General features: G+C 35.5%; 2 protein-coding genes across 8 annotated transcripts in view; both read left to right on the top strand.

The window, feature by feature from the left end:
* The window catches only part of LOC105234030 (cGMP-dependent protein kinase, isozyme 2 forms cD4/T1/T3A/T3B), a 138,708-nt gene extending 129,537 nt beyond the window's left edge, over positions 1-9,171 (top strand). For all 7 annotated transcript variants that reach the window (XM_049446423.1, XM_049446424.1, XM_049446427.1 and 4 more), the window contains 5 exons: positions 4,821-5,057; positions 5,128-5,277; positions 5,397-6,016; positions 6,082-6,271; positions 7,832-9,171. In XM_049446423.1, coding sequence (XP_049302380.1) covers positions 4,821-5,057; positions 5,128-5,277; positions 5,397-6,016; positions 6,082-6,271; positions 7,832-7,997 — 1,363 coding nt within the window. In that variant the 3' untranslated portion in view covers positions 7,998-9,171. The remainder of the gene's footprint in view (positions 1-4,820; positions 5,058-5,127; positions 5,278-5,396; positions 6,017-6,081; positions 6,272-7,831) is intronic.
* Positions 9,172-10,613: 1,442 nt separating this feature from the next.
* LOC125778536 (uncharacterized) lies at positions 10,614-13,248 on the top strand. Its single transcript, XM_049456847.1, has 2 exons — positions 10,614-11,431; positions 12,867-13,248. Exons 1-2 carry the CDS (start codon positions 11,311-11,313, stop codon positions 13,052-13,054), a joined length of 309 nt encoding a protein of 102 aa, XP_049312804.1. The 5' UTR covers positions 10,614-11,310; the 3' UTR covers positions 13,055-13,248.
* Positions 13,249-15,418: the final 2,170 nt, after the last annotated feature.

Genomic DNA, 15,418 nt, shown 5'->3' with positions numbered 1-15,418 from the left:
AGCTTTGAAATCGACGAAGAGCTGGTGTGTGTCGATCCTCTTTTCACGGATCTTTTCCTAGATTTGGTGCATGGTGAATATCTTGTTAGTTGTTGATTTTCCAGGCCTAAAGCCACACTGATAAGGCCCTTTCATTTTGTTGACGGTGGGCTTTAATCTTTCACACAGTACGCTGGTTAGAACCTTATATGCGATATTGAGGAGGCTAATCCCACAGTAGTTGGCGGATATTGTGCGGTCTCTCTTTGTGTGGATTGGGCAGAGCACACTTAAATTCCAAATGTCGGGCATGCTTTTGTCCTTCAACAAAGAAGATGATGCATGCTCCTTATCAGGTCTTTGCCGCCGTATTTGAATAGCCGATAATTCATCGGCCCCCGCCGCTTTGTTGTTCCTCAGACTCTAATTACTATTCGAACTTCTTCATTGTTGGGTAATAAAACGTCCGCTCCATCGTCATGGATTGTGGAATCGGGTTCGCCAACTCTTTGTGTTACGCTTTCACAATCATTTAGCAGGCTGGAGAAGTGTTCCGTCCATAATTTCCGTATGTTCTGAGGCATTAGTCACTAGATCACCTTTGGGGGTTCTACAAGAGTATGCTCCGGTCTTGAAACCTTCTGTAAGTGTAGCCATAGAAACTAACCGATTTGCCGGAAAGTCGAAGAATCCATTTTTTATTTGTTAGTGGAATCAACTTAAAACAAGACCCCATCTAAGTTAGATTACACTTTGAAATAAATGTGGATTTTCAAAAATCTCCTTCTTCATGTTTCTCAACTACCTCGAACATAATCAATTTCGACATTGACTTTATATACACCTACACATGTAGCATGTACCATATAATCGGCGATATACATACATATACATATGTATATAGTATGTTTATGTAGAAAAAGTGAAAATGCCTGCAGCTGCTTGGCTACAGATCCAACATTGCACCACAGCAAGCAAGCCGATGCGTGTGGCATGTTGCATTAATGCTAAAAATTGATCACTAATTTGTTTGTTTTGATGATAACTGTTAATAAAAGCTAATGTTTCTCTATTGCTGTCCATCAAAGGTAGGCAGGCAGGCAGCCAGACATGCGGTTAGACCAAAACAAAGCAAATAGCAAAGCATGACAAACACTTCCCTCCTCGCACATTTATGGTTGCAATACGCATTGTAAGTGCAACATAACCAGCAAAATGTGCATATTCATGGCTATATATTATGTATATATGGATGGTTATGTGTTTGTGTGTAGGAGTTAGCTTGCTGGCATCCATCATATGTGGCATACAGCCTGCTTTCCGACACGACTCTGACATTGATGTGAGTGTTAGCTGTCCAATGTGTCTAAGGATAGCGTCAATGTCTGCCAAGCTGCCGCTCGTAGCAATAAGACAATTCGATCGGTGATCGATGCCAATCGTCAAATGATTTTTTATTTCATTTCTACACTTTTTGCGAATTTATATAAGTTGTAGCAACTTTCTCTAATGCAACACGCTGTTGCATGGCAATAACGCTTACATGCTAAGCAAGCTGCCACGCGGCTCACTATTAGCGGCGGTGGACTAAGTGGCAAATGTCTACTCATCCGTGCTATATACATGTAGCTGAAAGGTAGCGTTGCTTAAGTGCCGAAAGGCAATTTTTATGCTGGAAGCTAAGCTCGACAGGCACAATAGGAAAGCGTAATCGGAGTTTTGGAGACTCTATAAGACCTTCCATGTTCGTTGAACTCAGAAGATTCTGTTCACAAGAAAGGCGATCTGAGCCGGGGCGTTGTCGTGGTGCAACTTCCAATCGGCTTTAATGTCTTGTCGAAGCCGATTGACCCTTCTTTTGAGTTTCTTGAGGACTTCCACGTAAAACTTGGCGTTGTCGGTTTGTCCAGAAGGAACAAATTCATGGTGGACGATTCCTTTGATGTCAAAAAAGACAATGAGCATCGTTTTCACTTTGGATTTGTTCATCCTTCTCTTTTTTGGGCAAGGAGACGCCGGCGTGTGCCACTCGAAAGATTGCCTCTTTGTCTCGGGATCATACTCTAAGATCTTGCTGAAGCAACATCTGGGTAAGCCTGCTTGATCATATCAAACGTCTCTGTCGTAGATTTACCGAGTTTCACACAGAATTTAATCGCTTGCCTCTGTTCTAATGAAGACTGCATTTTCGGTTTGCACCACTCACAGAAAAACGTCGCGCGAAATTGTTTGTCCTGACTCTACAGGTGATCGGAGACAACTGACCAGACGCTCGTTCGTTAGCTAGGAACGCCCTTTGCCGAATCCAGTCGGTGCGTGCACGCTCCGACGTACATTCTCGGCGGAAGAAAATCAGTCCTATTACTTTCCGGACAAACCCTGTATTTATTTTTTATTTGTTGCATTTAAGAATTTTTCTGAAAATTTTTACCAAATCTTTAAAGTGACTCTATCAACTTGATGATCTAAGCTTCTTTGAAACTAGAATATATATTCAATATTGAAATTCCTTAAGAAAATAAAATCCTCAATAAAAAATTGCATCTTATATACATATGTATATGTATGTATATATTACTGTTTTTACTTCAACGCTTGCCAAGCAAACAGGTGTCCAATAACCTCGTCCAAAATGCATGTAAATGGATCTGCATGTGTGGAACTAAGCGCATGCTTGCTTGTAATGTACACAGCAGCGTCCCGGTTAATGACCGTGAAAAAATTTCAAATTTCTTTTCATTTTTATTGGCAATAAAACAAAAAAAAATTAAAAACACGCCAAAAAGCGTTAAATAACGTTGCAAATTGGCGCAGCGTTGAAGCGACAAGTTTATACGCTTGCCAGTTATAGTCAGCCGGCAGTGGTTGTTGCTGTGCAACCCTGCATGCGCAGAAAATGACAGCCGAGTGCGCTTCCCCTGCAGACAAGTTCATCAATTGGCTTATATGGCGTTGTTGTGGCTAAGAGCAGTGCCTTAGCTGGATTTAAATGCCCGGATCGCTTTAACGCCAAGCAGCATTTTGAGCTTACCTTTGACTTTTGACACCTGCTGCAATCTTTCGGAAAGCTATCAAGCAAAAATGCAACAAAAAACTATATTCATTATTTTATTGCAAGTAATTAAGTTGTAAATTTCGATATCAATATTTTTAGGGGCACTTTATATTAATATGGAAACTGTTACGAAAGAAGTAATTGTTTGTAAATTTGAATTTACATATTTACTAATTACAGTGTCGTGTAGTACCAGCTCCATTGCTGCATTAAATTAGCGAAAACTTAATTAGAAACTGTTGAGAAAATCAAGCAATTAGTTACACTGCTACCATATTTTTTTTTTTTTGATTTTAATTACTCAATTTGCACTTAATTATTACTTGGCTTTACGAGTTTAATAATAATGACCAATTTTTCATAAAATGTGTTATTATAACTCCTTGCATGTAAAAAGCATGGATCATGAAAAGTCTTTGGCCTTATTTTGTTCGGACTTCCAATCGATCTTGTTCTTCTTTATTGGTGTAGCGGTTATAGCCGAGTTAACAACAGCTCCTCAATCGTTGTTCCTTTTTGCTGTTTGACGCCAATTGAAGATTCTAAGTGTAGCCAGATCCTTCTCTACCAGGTCTTTTCAGCTTGCCCGGCGGGTAATGCGTCGAATACCTCAAAGCCGGAGTGTTTTCATCCATTCGACGGCATGAGCTAGACAGCGTAACCACCGTCTCTTAATTCGCTGAACGATGCCTCATACAGCGTTCCATCGATCGTGGGTTTCGCCGTTGCCAAGCACAAAGGACCGCATAACCTTTCCACTCGATCTATGTTGACTTTATTTGTAACGATCTTTTTATTAAAGCCAGGGGTAGAAGCTCCGAAATCTGCTAGCGTGGAGGATAACATGACAAAAGTCCACGATGTTATGGAATAATGTATTGGCAGAAAGTCGATATAAATTGAACGAGGTAGCTGAAATTGTAGGCACCTCAACAAATTGTGTAGGTTATGTTCTGCATGATACATTGGGTATGAGAAACCTGCTGGTGAGAGGAGTGGCGCGTTTGCTCACTCTAGACAACAAGCGTGAGACCACTTCAGGGTGGGGGTTGACATAGTTAAGCATCGCTTCGCGACCGTCGATAAAACATGGGCCCCCTGGTACACACCAGAAGCTAAGAAATACTTAATACTTTAGTCGGATTTCTTCCGACTTCGGACTGCTTCGTAAAATGCAAGGTTTGTCCCATATGAGGGAAAGGTGATTGCCATTGTTTTTTTTTTTTTTTTTTGGGATTCACAAAGTATAATCTACATCGACCTGAAGAGGGAGCCTACTCGGGTCTATAATGTCGAATTTTGGGCCGATTCGACGTCGAATTGCAGGAAATACAACATCATTTGATAATGAAGAAAGAGGCCTTCTATCATGACTACGCAACAGGTCACACCTTCGCCATTGTCACCGAAAAGTTGATCGAATAAGGCCCAGAACGAAGGCTCCATCTACCGCCTTTCAATATTTAGCTCCATGCGACTTCTTTTAATTTCCAAGCTTGAGTCACTCGCCAGACAAAAGTTTGATTTGTTTGATGTTTGGTTATCGGCGCACCGGATGCCTCCAAGGCATGTATTTTTTAGACGGGTCAATTAATTTTTTTTAGTTTCTTTATTTTTCTCTTATTGGCTTATTATAGGGCTATCGAAACAGATTGGCGTGTTAAAACCTTTTGGAATTATGAATGAAGTATATAGGAACATATGTACATACATGCTTATGTATTATATTATAGATATTTTATGTTAAAAATTCTAACTCATAATATTTTCCGTTTTCTATTTATAGTGTTCCCATCTTCAAAAATCTGCCCGAAGATACACTCATCAAAATCTCAGATGTGCTCGAAGAGACCCACTACCAGATGGGTGATTATATTGTACGTCAAGGCGCACGTGGTGATACCTTCTTCATCATATCGAAGGGGCAAGTACGCGTGACAATCAAACAGCCAGACACGCAGGAGGAGAAATTCATACGCACACTCGTCAAAGGTGATTTCTTCGGCGAAAAAGCATTGCAAGGGTGAGTGCCACAAATAAAGCCACTAATAAAAGAAATTATATTTACACTTGCCATTTCTACACTTTTGCAGCGATGACTTGCGCACAGCGAATATTATATGTGATTCCGCCGATGGCGTTACTTGCCTGGTGATCGATCGCGAGACGTTCAACCAACTCATATCGAATTTAGATGAAATTAAGCATCGCTACGATGACGAATGCATAGGAGAGCGTAAAAAGTAAGTCAACGAAGCGCAGACACGCTAATATTCTGCACGCAACAGCGGTTTAACACCATTCTTCATAACATTTTCATGCTAAACTCATTAATTTGCTTTCTTTTCTTTGTTCTGCGCAGAATCAATGAGGAATTCGACAATGTGCAACTGACCGACTTGCGCATAATCGCCACGCTCGGTGTTGGCGGTTTCGGTCGTGTTGAACTAGTGCAAATTAACGGTGATAATAGCCGTTCGTTTGCGCTAAAACAGATGAAGAAGTCACAAATTGTCGAAACGCGCCAACAACAGCATATTATGTCCGAAAAGGAGATTATGGGCGAGGCCAATTGTCAATTTATTGTGAAGCTCTTTAAAACGTTTAAGGATCGCAAATATTTGTACATGCTAATGGAAAGCTGTTTGGGTGGCGAATTATGGACGATCTTGCGCGATCGTTGTAAGTTCGATGATGCCACTACACGCTTCTACACCGCCTGTGTGGTGGAGGCGTTCCAATACCTGCACTCGCGCAATATCATATACCGTGATTTGAAGCCGGAAAATCTGTTGCTCGACGAGAAGGGCTATGTAAAGCTGGTGGATTTCGGTTTTGCCAAGAAACTACAATCCGGTCGCAAGACGTGGACCTTCTGCGGCACACCGGAGTACGTAGCGCCTGAGGTGATATTGAATCGGGGACACGACATTAGCGCCGACTACTGGTCACTTGGTGTGCTGATGTTCGAGCTGTTGACGGGTAATTATACAATTGGAAAAAGCATAATTATAATATATTAAATGTAATCTCTGCTTTCTTCACAGGCACGCCACCATTCACTGGCTCGGATCCCATGCGTACCTACAATATTATATTGAAGGGTATTGATGCCATCGAATTTCCGCGCGATATTACACGCAATGCCAGCAATCTGATCAAGAAACTGTGCCGCGATAATCCCGCTGAACGTTTAGGCTATCAACGCGGTGGTATTAGTGAAATACAAAAGCATCGGTAAGTGCCTTACAATGAATTACCGTGTTATCATTTTGCCATCATATCATTTTTGAACAAAATATAAGTAAATAAATAGTCAAAACATTTTTTTTTAATAATAACTAAATTTATACCAACAAAGGATCACTTAAGCCACGCTTAAAATTTTTGAATGCCAGACAAGCTAATTTTTTTGAAAATTATATGTATATACATACATATGTATATATGATTCTTCTCCATAAATCCATTGATCACAAAAAGATATTTTACAAAGTTATTTCATTAAAAAAAAAAACATTTTGGTATTATACCAAATACCAAATGACCTCCAGCTTTGCTTTAAGTCAGACTGAGCTTAGAAAAAACATTATGATAGAAATAGATTTCAACTTATATTGAACGTTAAAATTATTATTAATTAGAGAGCTGATCTACTCAAATTTTGCCTGTTGGACTCTGATTTCTGTTTGTTTCTGTCATCTGTTTGGCTATGGGGAAATTTATCAAATTGTCGCAGCTGATTTAGACACTACAATGAGAAAAAAATGTAAACAAACAAATAAATTAAATTCAATATAACTGAATTCACCTCGCAATCGACTTTCCAAATTTAAAACTTAATCCATTTTTTCCATTAAATTAAAAATATTTAAAACATGATGACTTTTATGGCAAAATATGACATTATATTGGTTTCTTTTATCAAATATTAAAAGGTGTGAATTTTTTAATGTGAAAACAGCTGTTTTATACACCTCAAACGTCAAAGAGGACAATCCACTTTCGTGAATGTAATATGAATGATAAAATGTAATCTAATCACTTCAAATTTTTGGTCGGAACATGGTATTAGTTGTCTTTCTGTGAAAGAAGAATGGAGTCAACCAAAAAGTTCGTATTATTTCGAAGATAATTTAACCTCAAACGATTTGATTTTCTATTGACGGATCATATGGCACCTGAAGCGAAGCTTGGAATGACTATAGTACATTTTAATTTTTTTTATAAAATTTGGGTTAAAATCACTGATCATAATTGTAAAAGGCTAAGCAGTTCAGAAAGCATTGAGTCCCTGATATGAGAAGGTTAGGGTTTTAGAAAATATTGTGGAATATCTTAGGTAAAATGTGAAAGAAATATAATTAAAGTTTCCCAACCCAACCTATGTCTTTTTAAGTCAATCAATCACATTATATTAGGTACTATATTGTTACATACATAAAATTTTATTAAGCTTTTTAATGAAAAATTTAATTTCGATAAAATATAGAATACGCATTTTTATCCATTAATTTTTTTTTGTTTTAAATTGTATCAGAAAATATTGTGTAATTTTTTTAAAAAATGTTTTCGCTTTTTCAAAATGCTTTCACTTTTTAAAAATGCTTACAAAAAATCAAAATTTATTCACTAAGGATGAACTACTATTTCAAGTAGTGTTCTAAGGATAAAAGGTACGTATGCAACACGTCATATCATCACATTCGTTAGGTATTAGTAATTTTTCGTGCTTATCAACAAATTAGTTGCAAATTTTTTTGCTTTCTAAATAATCAATATGTTCCGTGCTTACAGATGGTTCGACGGCTTCTACTGGTTGGGTTTGCAAAATCGTACACTCGAGCCGCCAATCAAGCCGACCGTTAAGAGCGTCATAGACACCACCAACTTCGATGCCTATCCACCAGATCCAGAGGGTCCACCGCCGGATGACTTAACCGGTTGGGATAAAGACTTCTAAATGGAGTTCTACAAGTGGGAGTATGAAAAAAAATGTTATAATAATTAATACTGAACTAAGCTTAAAACACTAAGGTCAAAATGCAACACTGTAAAAATGCACATACACATACACGTACATAATTCTTTTGGCTGTTATATTAAAAAGAGAAAGGGTAAGATTTATAAAAAAATATTTTGCTATTTTCTACGATTATGTAACTGCATAATTTTGCATACACACATACATATAGTACTACATGTATTTCTATAATAATTAATTTACGTAAACTTATTAATATTATATATATTTTTAGCGTGTACTGGCAAAGAATTTATATTAATTTTAATTAATTATTTTTTATTGAAATTATATTTAAAAATTTTTATTGCATACAAGCAAACATATGTATTTCTGCAAGCGTAAGGAAGCGCATACATATTGATTTGTTTCATTTTCTATTAATTTGCTTAAAATTATTTGTATTTTGGTTTCATGTTTTTAATATTTATATAAAAGCTTACATACATACATACTTTGATATGCATAATTGTATATAATTATCAACGAAGTCTTTGCTTTAATATTAGTTATATAAAACTTGTGGGGAAAAGTAAATTTTATTGTAATATTTGAAAAAAATATGATTAGAAACAAGCGTGAGAAAATCTATGCCGCTTTGTACCATATATGTATGTTTGCAACGAAAATTATATTAACATTTGAATGTATATGGTAAATTTTTATACAAGCTCATACATTAATTAAAATTTAAAATTATATTTGCATGAAAATGTACATATAAACATTTGGACATATACATATTTGCAAATTTGTGGGGTTTATAGCGTAATAAAAACTAATATAAACAATACATACATACCTACTACTTAGTTTTAGTTTTATAACCTTTAACTTGTTGATTGTGAGTGAAGCGATTGTTTGCCACGCAAGTGTAGATGCAAATGCAAACATATAGAAATTAATAGAATACAACAATTAAGTGCCTTTTGTTATTTTTCATTATATGCCATTGCATGAATTGTAAAGCAAAAATATTTAAATATCTACAACAAACATAATTGCTAGATACTAACTTTAAAATTTACATCTAAATACCTAAATTGTATATCTATTATATATATTGTAAATTTATGTATGTATGTATATGAATAAAATGATGAACAATTATGAATGCCGCGGTTTTCTTTAAGCGTTAGATCAGGTGGTTTTTCACAACAAAATTTGAAAAATTAACTATTTTTTAATATTTTGACTTTTTTCTTCTTTTTATTTAATTTATTGGCTAATAATAAGCCGTTGTAACAGCATAACGCATTTCTTTACAATTTTAATGAATTTTGCTAAAGTAACAGTTATGGTCCAAAATGAAACTTGACAGTCTTGTCAACGCAACCACGACGTAACCAAATTTACATCTGGTCAAGGGCTATCACCTCAACAAAATTTTAGAAAAAAATCCGTTTCGGAATCAGACCATATTTTTTTTTGCTGAGATCGTCAAACATTTTTCATCAAAAATCTTCGAAAACTGTCCAGAACTAAAATCCTAACCTAAAAAATATAAATATTACGAAAATATGGTGAGATTGGGCAAATATAAATTGAATTCTTAAATTATTTATAATATTTGTTATATTTTACTTTTACACATTACACATCATAATCAATGAAGTGAATGCTAACCTAAAATATATATAAATCTAGTAATTTTTTGGAAAATTTAGATAATAAACGTGTTTAAAAATAAAAACATAATTTCAGTTCCGGGCAAAAAATATATAAAATAATAAAAAATATGTAATATAATAATTTTTTGGAATATTTTTTTTTTTTAAATAGACATAATTTAGAACAGTATGAAAAATATATTGCATTTCGAATTGAATATTAGCATATTGTGTAGTAACAAAAAGTCTTCGAAAACTGTCATGAGTTGAAAAAGTGAGTTCTAACCTAAAAATTTTAAATGTTACGAAAATATGGTGAGATCGGGCAAATATTAATTTTATTTTTAAATTATTCATAATTTTTGTACTTTTTTATTTTTACATATCATAACCTTAAAATTTTTGAAATTAAATTTTTATTAAATTTCATTTTAAAAAAATTTTTACGCAGAAATTGTTTTAACAGTGAAGAAACTTGTACAAAATTCATAGCCTTTATTAATTTTTAGTAGAAGAAAGAAACACTGCAAAAAATTGTATATGAAAGAATATATAAATGAATTTAAATAATATATGAAATAATTAAAACGTATAATAAAGAAATTAGAAATAATATTTCTCTCCAAAAATATAATTTATTTTATTTACTTAATTATATTAGCGATTTTTTATTTATTTAACAATTTTTTTTAAATATACATATACTTTTACCTAAGTTAAAAGTTTTTTTGCAAAATAACCCACTGTGCGTCGCATGCTAACAACAGCGCGTGGTTAAATTGTGCTTTCTACAGTTTCAACCAACACAGTTACGTGGCCAATGTGTAGTTCCGCAAAGCGAAAAAATAACTTCTTGAAAACAAATGCCTACCGAGTTATCACCTTCATGTTTCCTCCCCATTTGCCGTACGTGCGATCGCAGTAAACAACTCCAAACGGAAAAATGTACTTTTTGAAGTTTTCGCAGCGTTCATTTGTTGTCGTTTGTCGTGCGCCGCTTGTCACTCAACATAATTAAATATATTGTAAAAACAAAGCGTAACAAAAAACCTGCAAACAAAAACCACAACAACAACATAAAAACGCCGCAGAAAATGCAGAATCTGCATTACTCATTTCTCAATTAGAATAATTCATTTGCTGACGCTTGTCTAACTCGCCGAAGGTGCGCGTGTTAAGAGATAAAAAGAAAGAAAGTCAACAGAAACAAAAATAAAATAACATTTCAAAGAGAACATTCAAAAAGAAATTGCCTGAAAAGTTGGACTTAAGTTAAAGAATTATTTTAATAAATATAATTGCAATTTATTGTCACAGCTGCTGCAGAACACGAGAAACGCGAATGCAATCGTTTGCCGGTGCGGGACGTCAGTGGGCGTGAGTTTTCTTCTGATGGGTTCTGAGCTAGAGAGTGTTAAAAACGCTGGAAACTCCAAGTAGTCTTCAGCCCGTGCAGTTGCAACTAAGCATTAAAAGAATGTTTCAGATATATAACCAGAATTAGTAGTCGAAGTGTATTGTACCCGATCTGTCCTATTCTTAAAGTGACCTTATTTAGTGATTTTGCAGTTAACTCCCTTCTGATTTATGTGATATATTTGCAAAAGCAACAAAATAAAAAACAAAACCTTCAATACAACAACATGCTGCGTTTTGTGCGATTTGACTTTTTACCGCTACGGAGAGTAATTGTCATACTGCTTTTACTTGTCTTGGCAACACAAAAGATCTGCGCTGATAATAGTCTCGCCGTCAACCGATCAGGTATGTGATAATATTTATAAATATAATACTCGTACTCGTATGCATTGTTCTAGTCGAATTTTTTTTTTATAATTTTTTGTTTTTTTTTTATCACTTTTGTGGGTCAAAAGCCTATTCTTAAATGGCAAAATTATAAATAAAGGGTAATCCCTTTCGAGGTTCCCTACTTTTTTTAAGAAAAAACACATAAAATTCAAACTAAATGGAGAATGTTTATTATCATTCGAAGGAAGATTCTTTGTTCTATATTTTTTGAAGATTATCTCTTTCAAATGTTGGTCGCAGCTACGTCTCAGATGGTCCATCCGTTAAGTCCAATTTTCAATGACTCGTTCGAGCATTTCTGCTGGTAACTGGCGATTGACATGTGATGTTTTGCTCTAAGGCCTGAAACGAAACGGACGGACAATCCGCATAGACTTTAGACTTTACATATCCCCACAAGAAAAAGTCTAACGGTGTGATATCACACGATCTTGGTGGCCAATCGACCGGCTCAAAATAAGAAATTATCTGCTCGCCGAAGTGTTCTCTCAATAAATTCATTGTTTGTGGAGCCGTCTGGTAGAAAACCAAATGTCCCCGATGTCACGAGCTTCAATTTCATGGATGAAGTAGCAGCTCCTGAATCTTTTCAGGTTGCTCTTCGTCTCAAATGCAGCAATTTCGATAGTTTACAGACCCTTTGGACCAACAATGGGGCTCATCGCTGAACAAAATTTGGCTTGAAAAGTTGGATCTTCTTGGAACTTTTCAAGAGCCGTTAGAGCGAAGCGATCTTTCGAACTAAAATGCACCAAGTCTTTCAGTACGTCAGTCCGAGTTGCTGTGAAAGGTGTAGAATCGACTCTTCACGGCCTTCGAGTACACACTCAGCTACGGCTGCTATATTTTCTTCACTGCGTGCTGGACGTGGTCTATTCGGTCAAGTATTATCCAATAATGAATGCTGCATCCTAAGCTGGTGATGGTGTTGCGAAAAGTACGCTCAGGAAGCCGATTGTGATGACCATACGTTGAGCAAAACGCGAGAACAGGATTCTTTACATAATAAAGTTGAACGTTTTATAAACGTTGTTCAGTCATAAGTCTTTCAATAACATGACAGCTTGACACAACTCACGTGTGATCTGTCAAAAAGGGTGATTGGAAAAAGTACTTCTACTTGGATCACCTGTTAAAAATAATCTCCCAAATAGTTGTGTAGACAGTTCTTTGAGCTGACACAAATTCGGTACTGTGCCAATTTCTAATTGATTAAAAAAAATTTGGTACCCATACATACTCATATACTAAAATAAGTGATTATAGAAATTAATTACATAATTATTACATCATTACAAGTTAAATAAGCATAGCGCCGCCTACCTTTCAAAACTCCATTACCAAATCCGACAAAACTTTTTATATTTAATCCTCTGATTCTCATTTGCAGTTGCCGCCTGTAAATTACCACCGATGCCTTTGCTCTGCGACAATAAGCTGCACCGTTATGCCTACAATGCCGCCACCGGAAATTGTGTGAGCCTCTATACCAGCAGCTGTGCTACAAATACAATGACGAAGCATTTTCTCACCTTCGAGGAATGTCGACGCGATAATATGCCAATAATGCGCTATTAAACAATGGTGCATACCAAAAGTCCATTATAAAAATCTGTGAAATAATAAAGCAATCATTCCGATTTGAAAAAATCCTTTTAATTTAAATACGCATACTAATATATACTTATTTATATTTTAATATTATTTTAAATATTATATATGTACATATATAAATAATAAAAATATTAAGTAATTGTTGTTTTATTATTATACTTGGTGAGTGCTTATTCTTATAAAAAAAACTTGCATTTCACCTAACATCGCACTTGCGTGCTGCCTCCCAGTAGCACGATCGCAAGTTTGTGTGCGTACTGCACCGATTTTCCATGTGTACTGTGTGTATATGGTTGGTGTCTGTGGTTTTAGCATTTTCTATTTGTACTGTACATGCGATCGCAGCGGTTCGCGACTCCGCTAAACGTGGTTGCTTGCATGTTTGCTGACGTTTCTGGGCGCCTGGTGCAAATCGTGAAATTGTAACATTCGCGGCTATCGCTTTCAGCCACTCAGGGGTGGCCAGAACAAATTTTAATTTTATTTTTGAATTCATGCAAATAAGCTTTAATAACATGATGTGGCTTCTCAAAAATATTATAAAAATTAAAAAAAAAATACGCGTGATTAATATTTATTGTATTTAATGCTAATAATGTTAGTATATATTTTTAAATAAATACGTTTTAGACAGAAATAAAAGATTTAATGCTTTTTAATCGTAGCAATCAAGCAGCATAAGCGGTGGTATTTAAATATTCAGATTTTTTTCTTCACATTTTTACAGCTTATTAGTTGTAGCCTTAGTCCCACTGGAATCAGTAAACATTTTCTCTTATTTATTCGGATTTCACGCTCTTTTTTCAAGAATGTAAGTATTGCTGGATCCACCACAATTGAGAAGAGGAGCTTCAACAGCCTAGTTTAAAATGATGATCAGTTCACTTTTTGAAAAAATGAAGACTGCGGTCATCAAAATAATTTATTCAAGTGTAAAAACCCATCTTTGATTCTTTTTCAATGCCGGATTAGCAGTATATATTTAATGAAAGAAAAAAAAGTATTATGTTGAAATTATTTTAATATAAAACAAATTATATCAAAGTAGATATGTATATTTCGGTAGGTATATAAATAGATGTCCTGCTATTATTTACACTACAATGTAGATGTTTTATTAAAAACCAAAGATTTCTTTTGGATGAACACGCACTACAGAAGTGTAAAATTGGTCCGTTCATGTCAACTATTATAGGGTGATAACTTTGACTTTCGATTAACTTATAAGATATCACGAATAACGGCGTATAAATCAGACAGTATATAATTTCTTAGACCAATTTGAGCATAATGATGCTATGAAGTCGTTATAGTTATATAACATACATAGATATGTGAAGGGATTTCTTATCATTACCTATTGATATCTCTTCTCGGTGATCATAAGCATTGTTTTTTATACAAAGTTTGTAACGTTCAAAAGGAAACGTGAACGAGCTGAGTTGGTTTAGCCATGTCCGTCTGTATATAGGCGAACTAACCCTTCAATTTTTGAGATAGTGGCAGTCGTGCGCTGTAAATCTGGTTTGGTAGTAGCACTACAACCAACGCAACCTGCTTTCTTTGCAATGGAGATGAAGCCGCTGGCGATACAGCTTATACGATCGCTCTGCCCGCCTTTGGTAGCACCCTCGCCTCCCACTCACGTTTGGACCTATATCCCGGTCCGCGTCGTTTCCTTATCTTCCTCTATTACGAGTTTTGGATTCGGGGGTTCCTATCCCTAGCGTTTTATACCTAATGCCAAGTACCTCATAAGCAATAGCCGTTGTATTACCCGTTCACATACTTCTGAGGATGCATATAAAGGGATATACGTCAGCCTTCGCTAGAAGTCGCCCAGCTGCAATGTAATGACTCTACCAGAAGCCAACTTGAGATCATGACATTCTAAGCAGCAACACCCATTTCCCAGTCGACACCCGCTCGGAGGCTAAGAGGATTTTTGTATAACTATAACTCAGGTGAAGTGATTCTTGAAGTGCCTTAGAAATGGATGCTATGTGGATTGTTGGTGAAGTTTCCTTAAAGAGTAAAAGTGCTTCAGTTTTTCAGAGGAACCTCTTGCTATTGCTGTTGCTTAACATCTCGTATAAAGACTTTCGTTTGGGGACTAATCAGTTGCAGTCAATTACAATGTATTCGATAAATCTACAACTGCATACATATATCCAACTATAGATCGTTGCAACTCTGTTTAAATTGCATATTGAGAACGCATTTACAGTTACAATTAACACAAATGTTAGAATTGGGTATTTCCATAACTATTAACTTCTGCTAATTTTTGCTGATAATTTTTACATTTTATTTAACAAGCTACTGAGT

Source organism: Bactrocera dorsalis, chromosome 1 (genome assembly GCF_023373825.1).
Source record: "Bactrocera dorsalis isolate Fly_Bdor chromosome 1, ASM2337382v1, whole genome shotgun sequence".
Lineage (NCBI taxonomy): Eukaryota > Metazoa > Arthropoda > Insecta > Diptera > Tephritidae > Bactrocera > Bactrocera dorsalis.
Note: the sequence above shows the minus strand (reverse complement) of the source record. Positions and strands in the feature narration are given on the sequence as shown.

Bases quoted from the DNA above. Each gene is read 5' to 3' on its own strand.
- LOC125778536 (XM_049456847.1), top strand. From the start codon at position 11,311: ATGCTGCGTTTTGTGCGATTTGACTTTTTACCGCTACGGAGAGTAATT. The intron at 11,432-12,866 runs GTATGTGATAAT...TCTCATTTGCAG, and splicing joins TCTCGCCGTCAACCGATCAG to TTGCCGCCTGTAAATTACCA.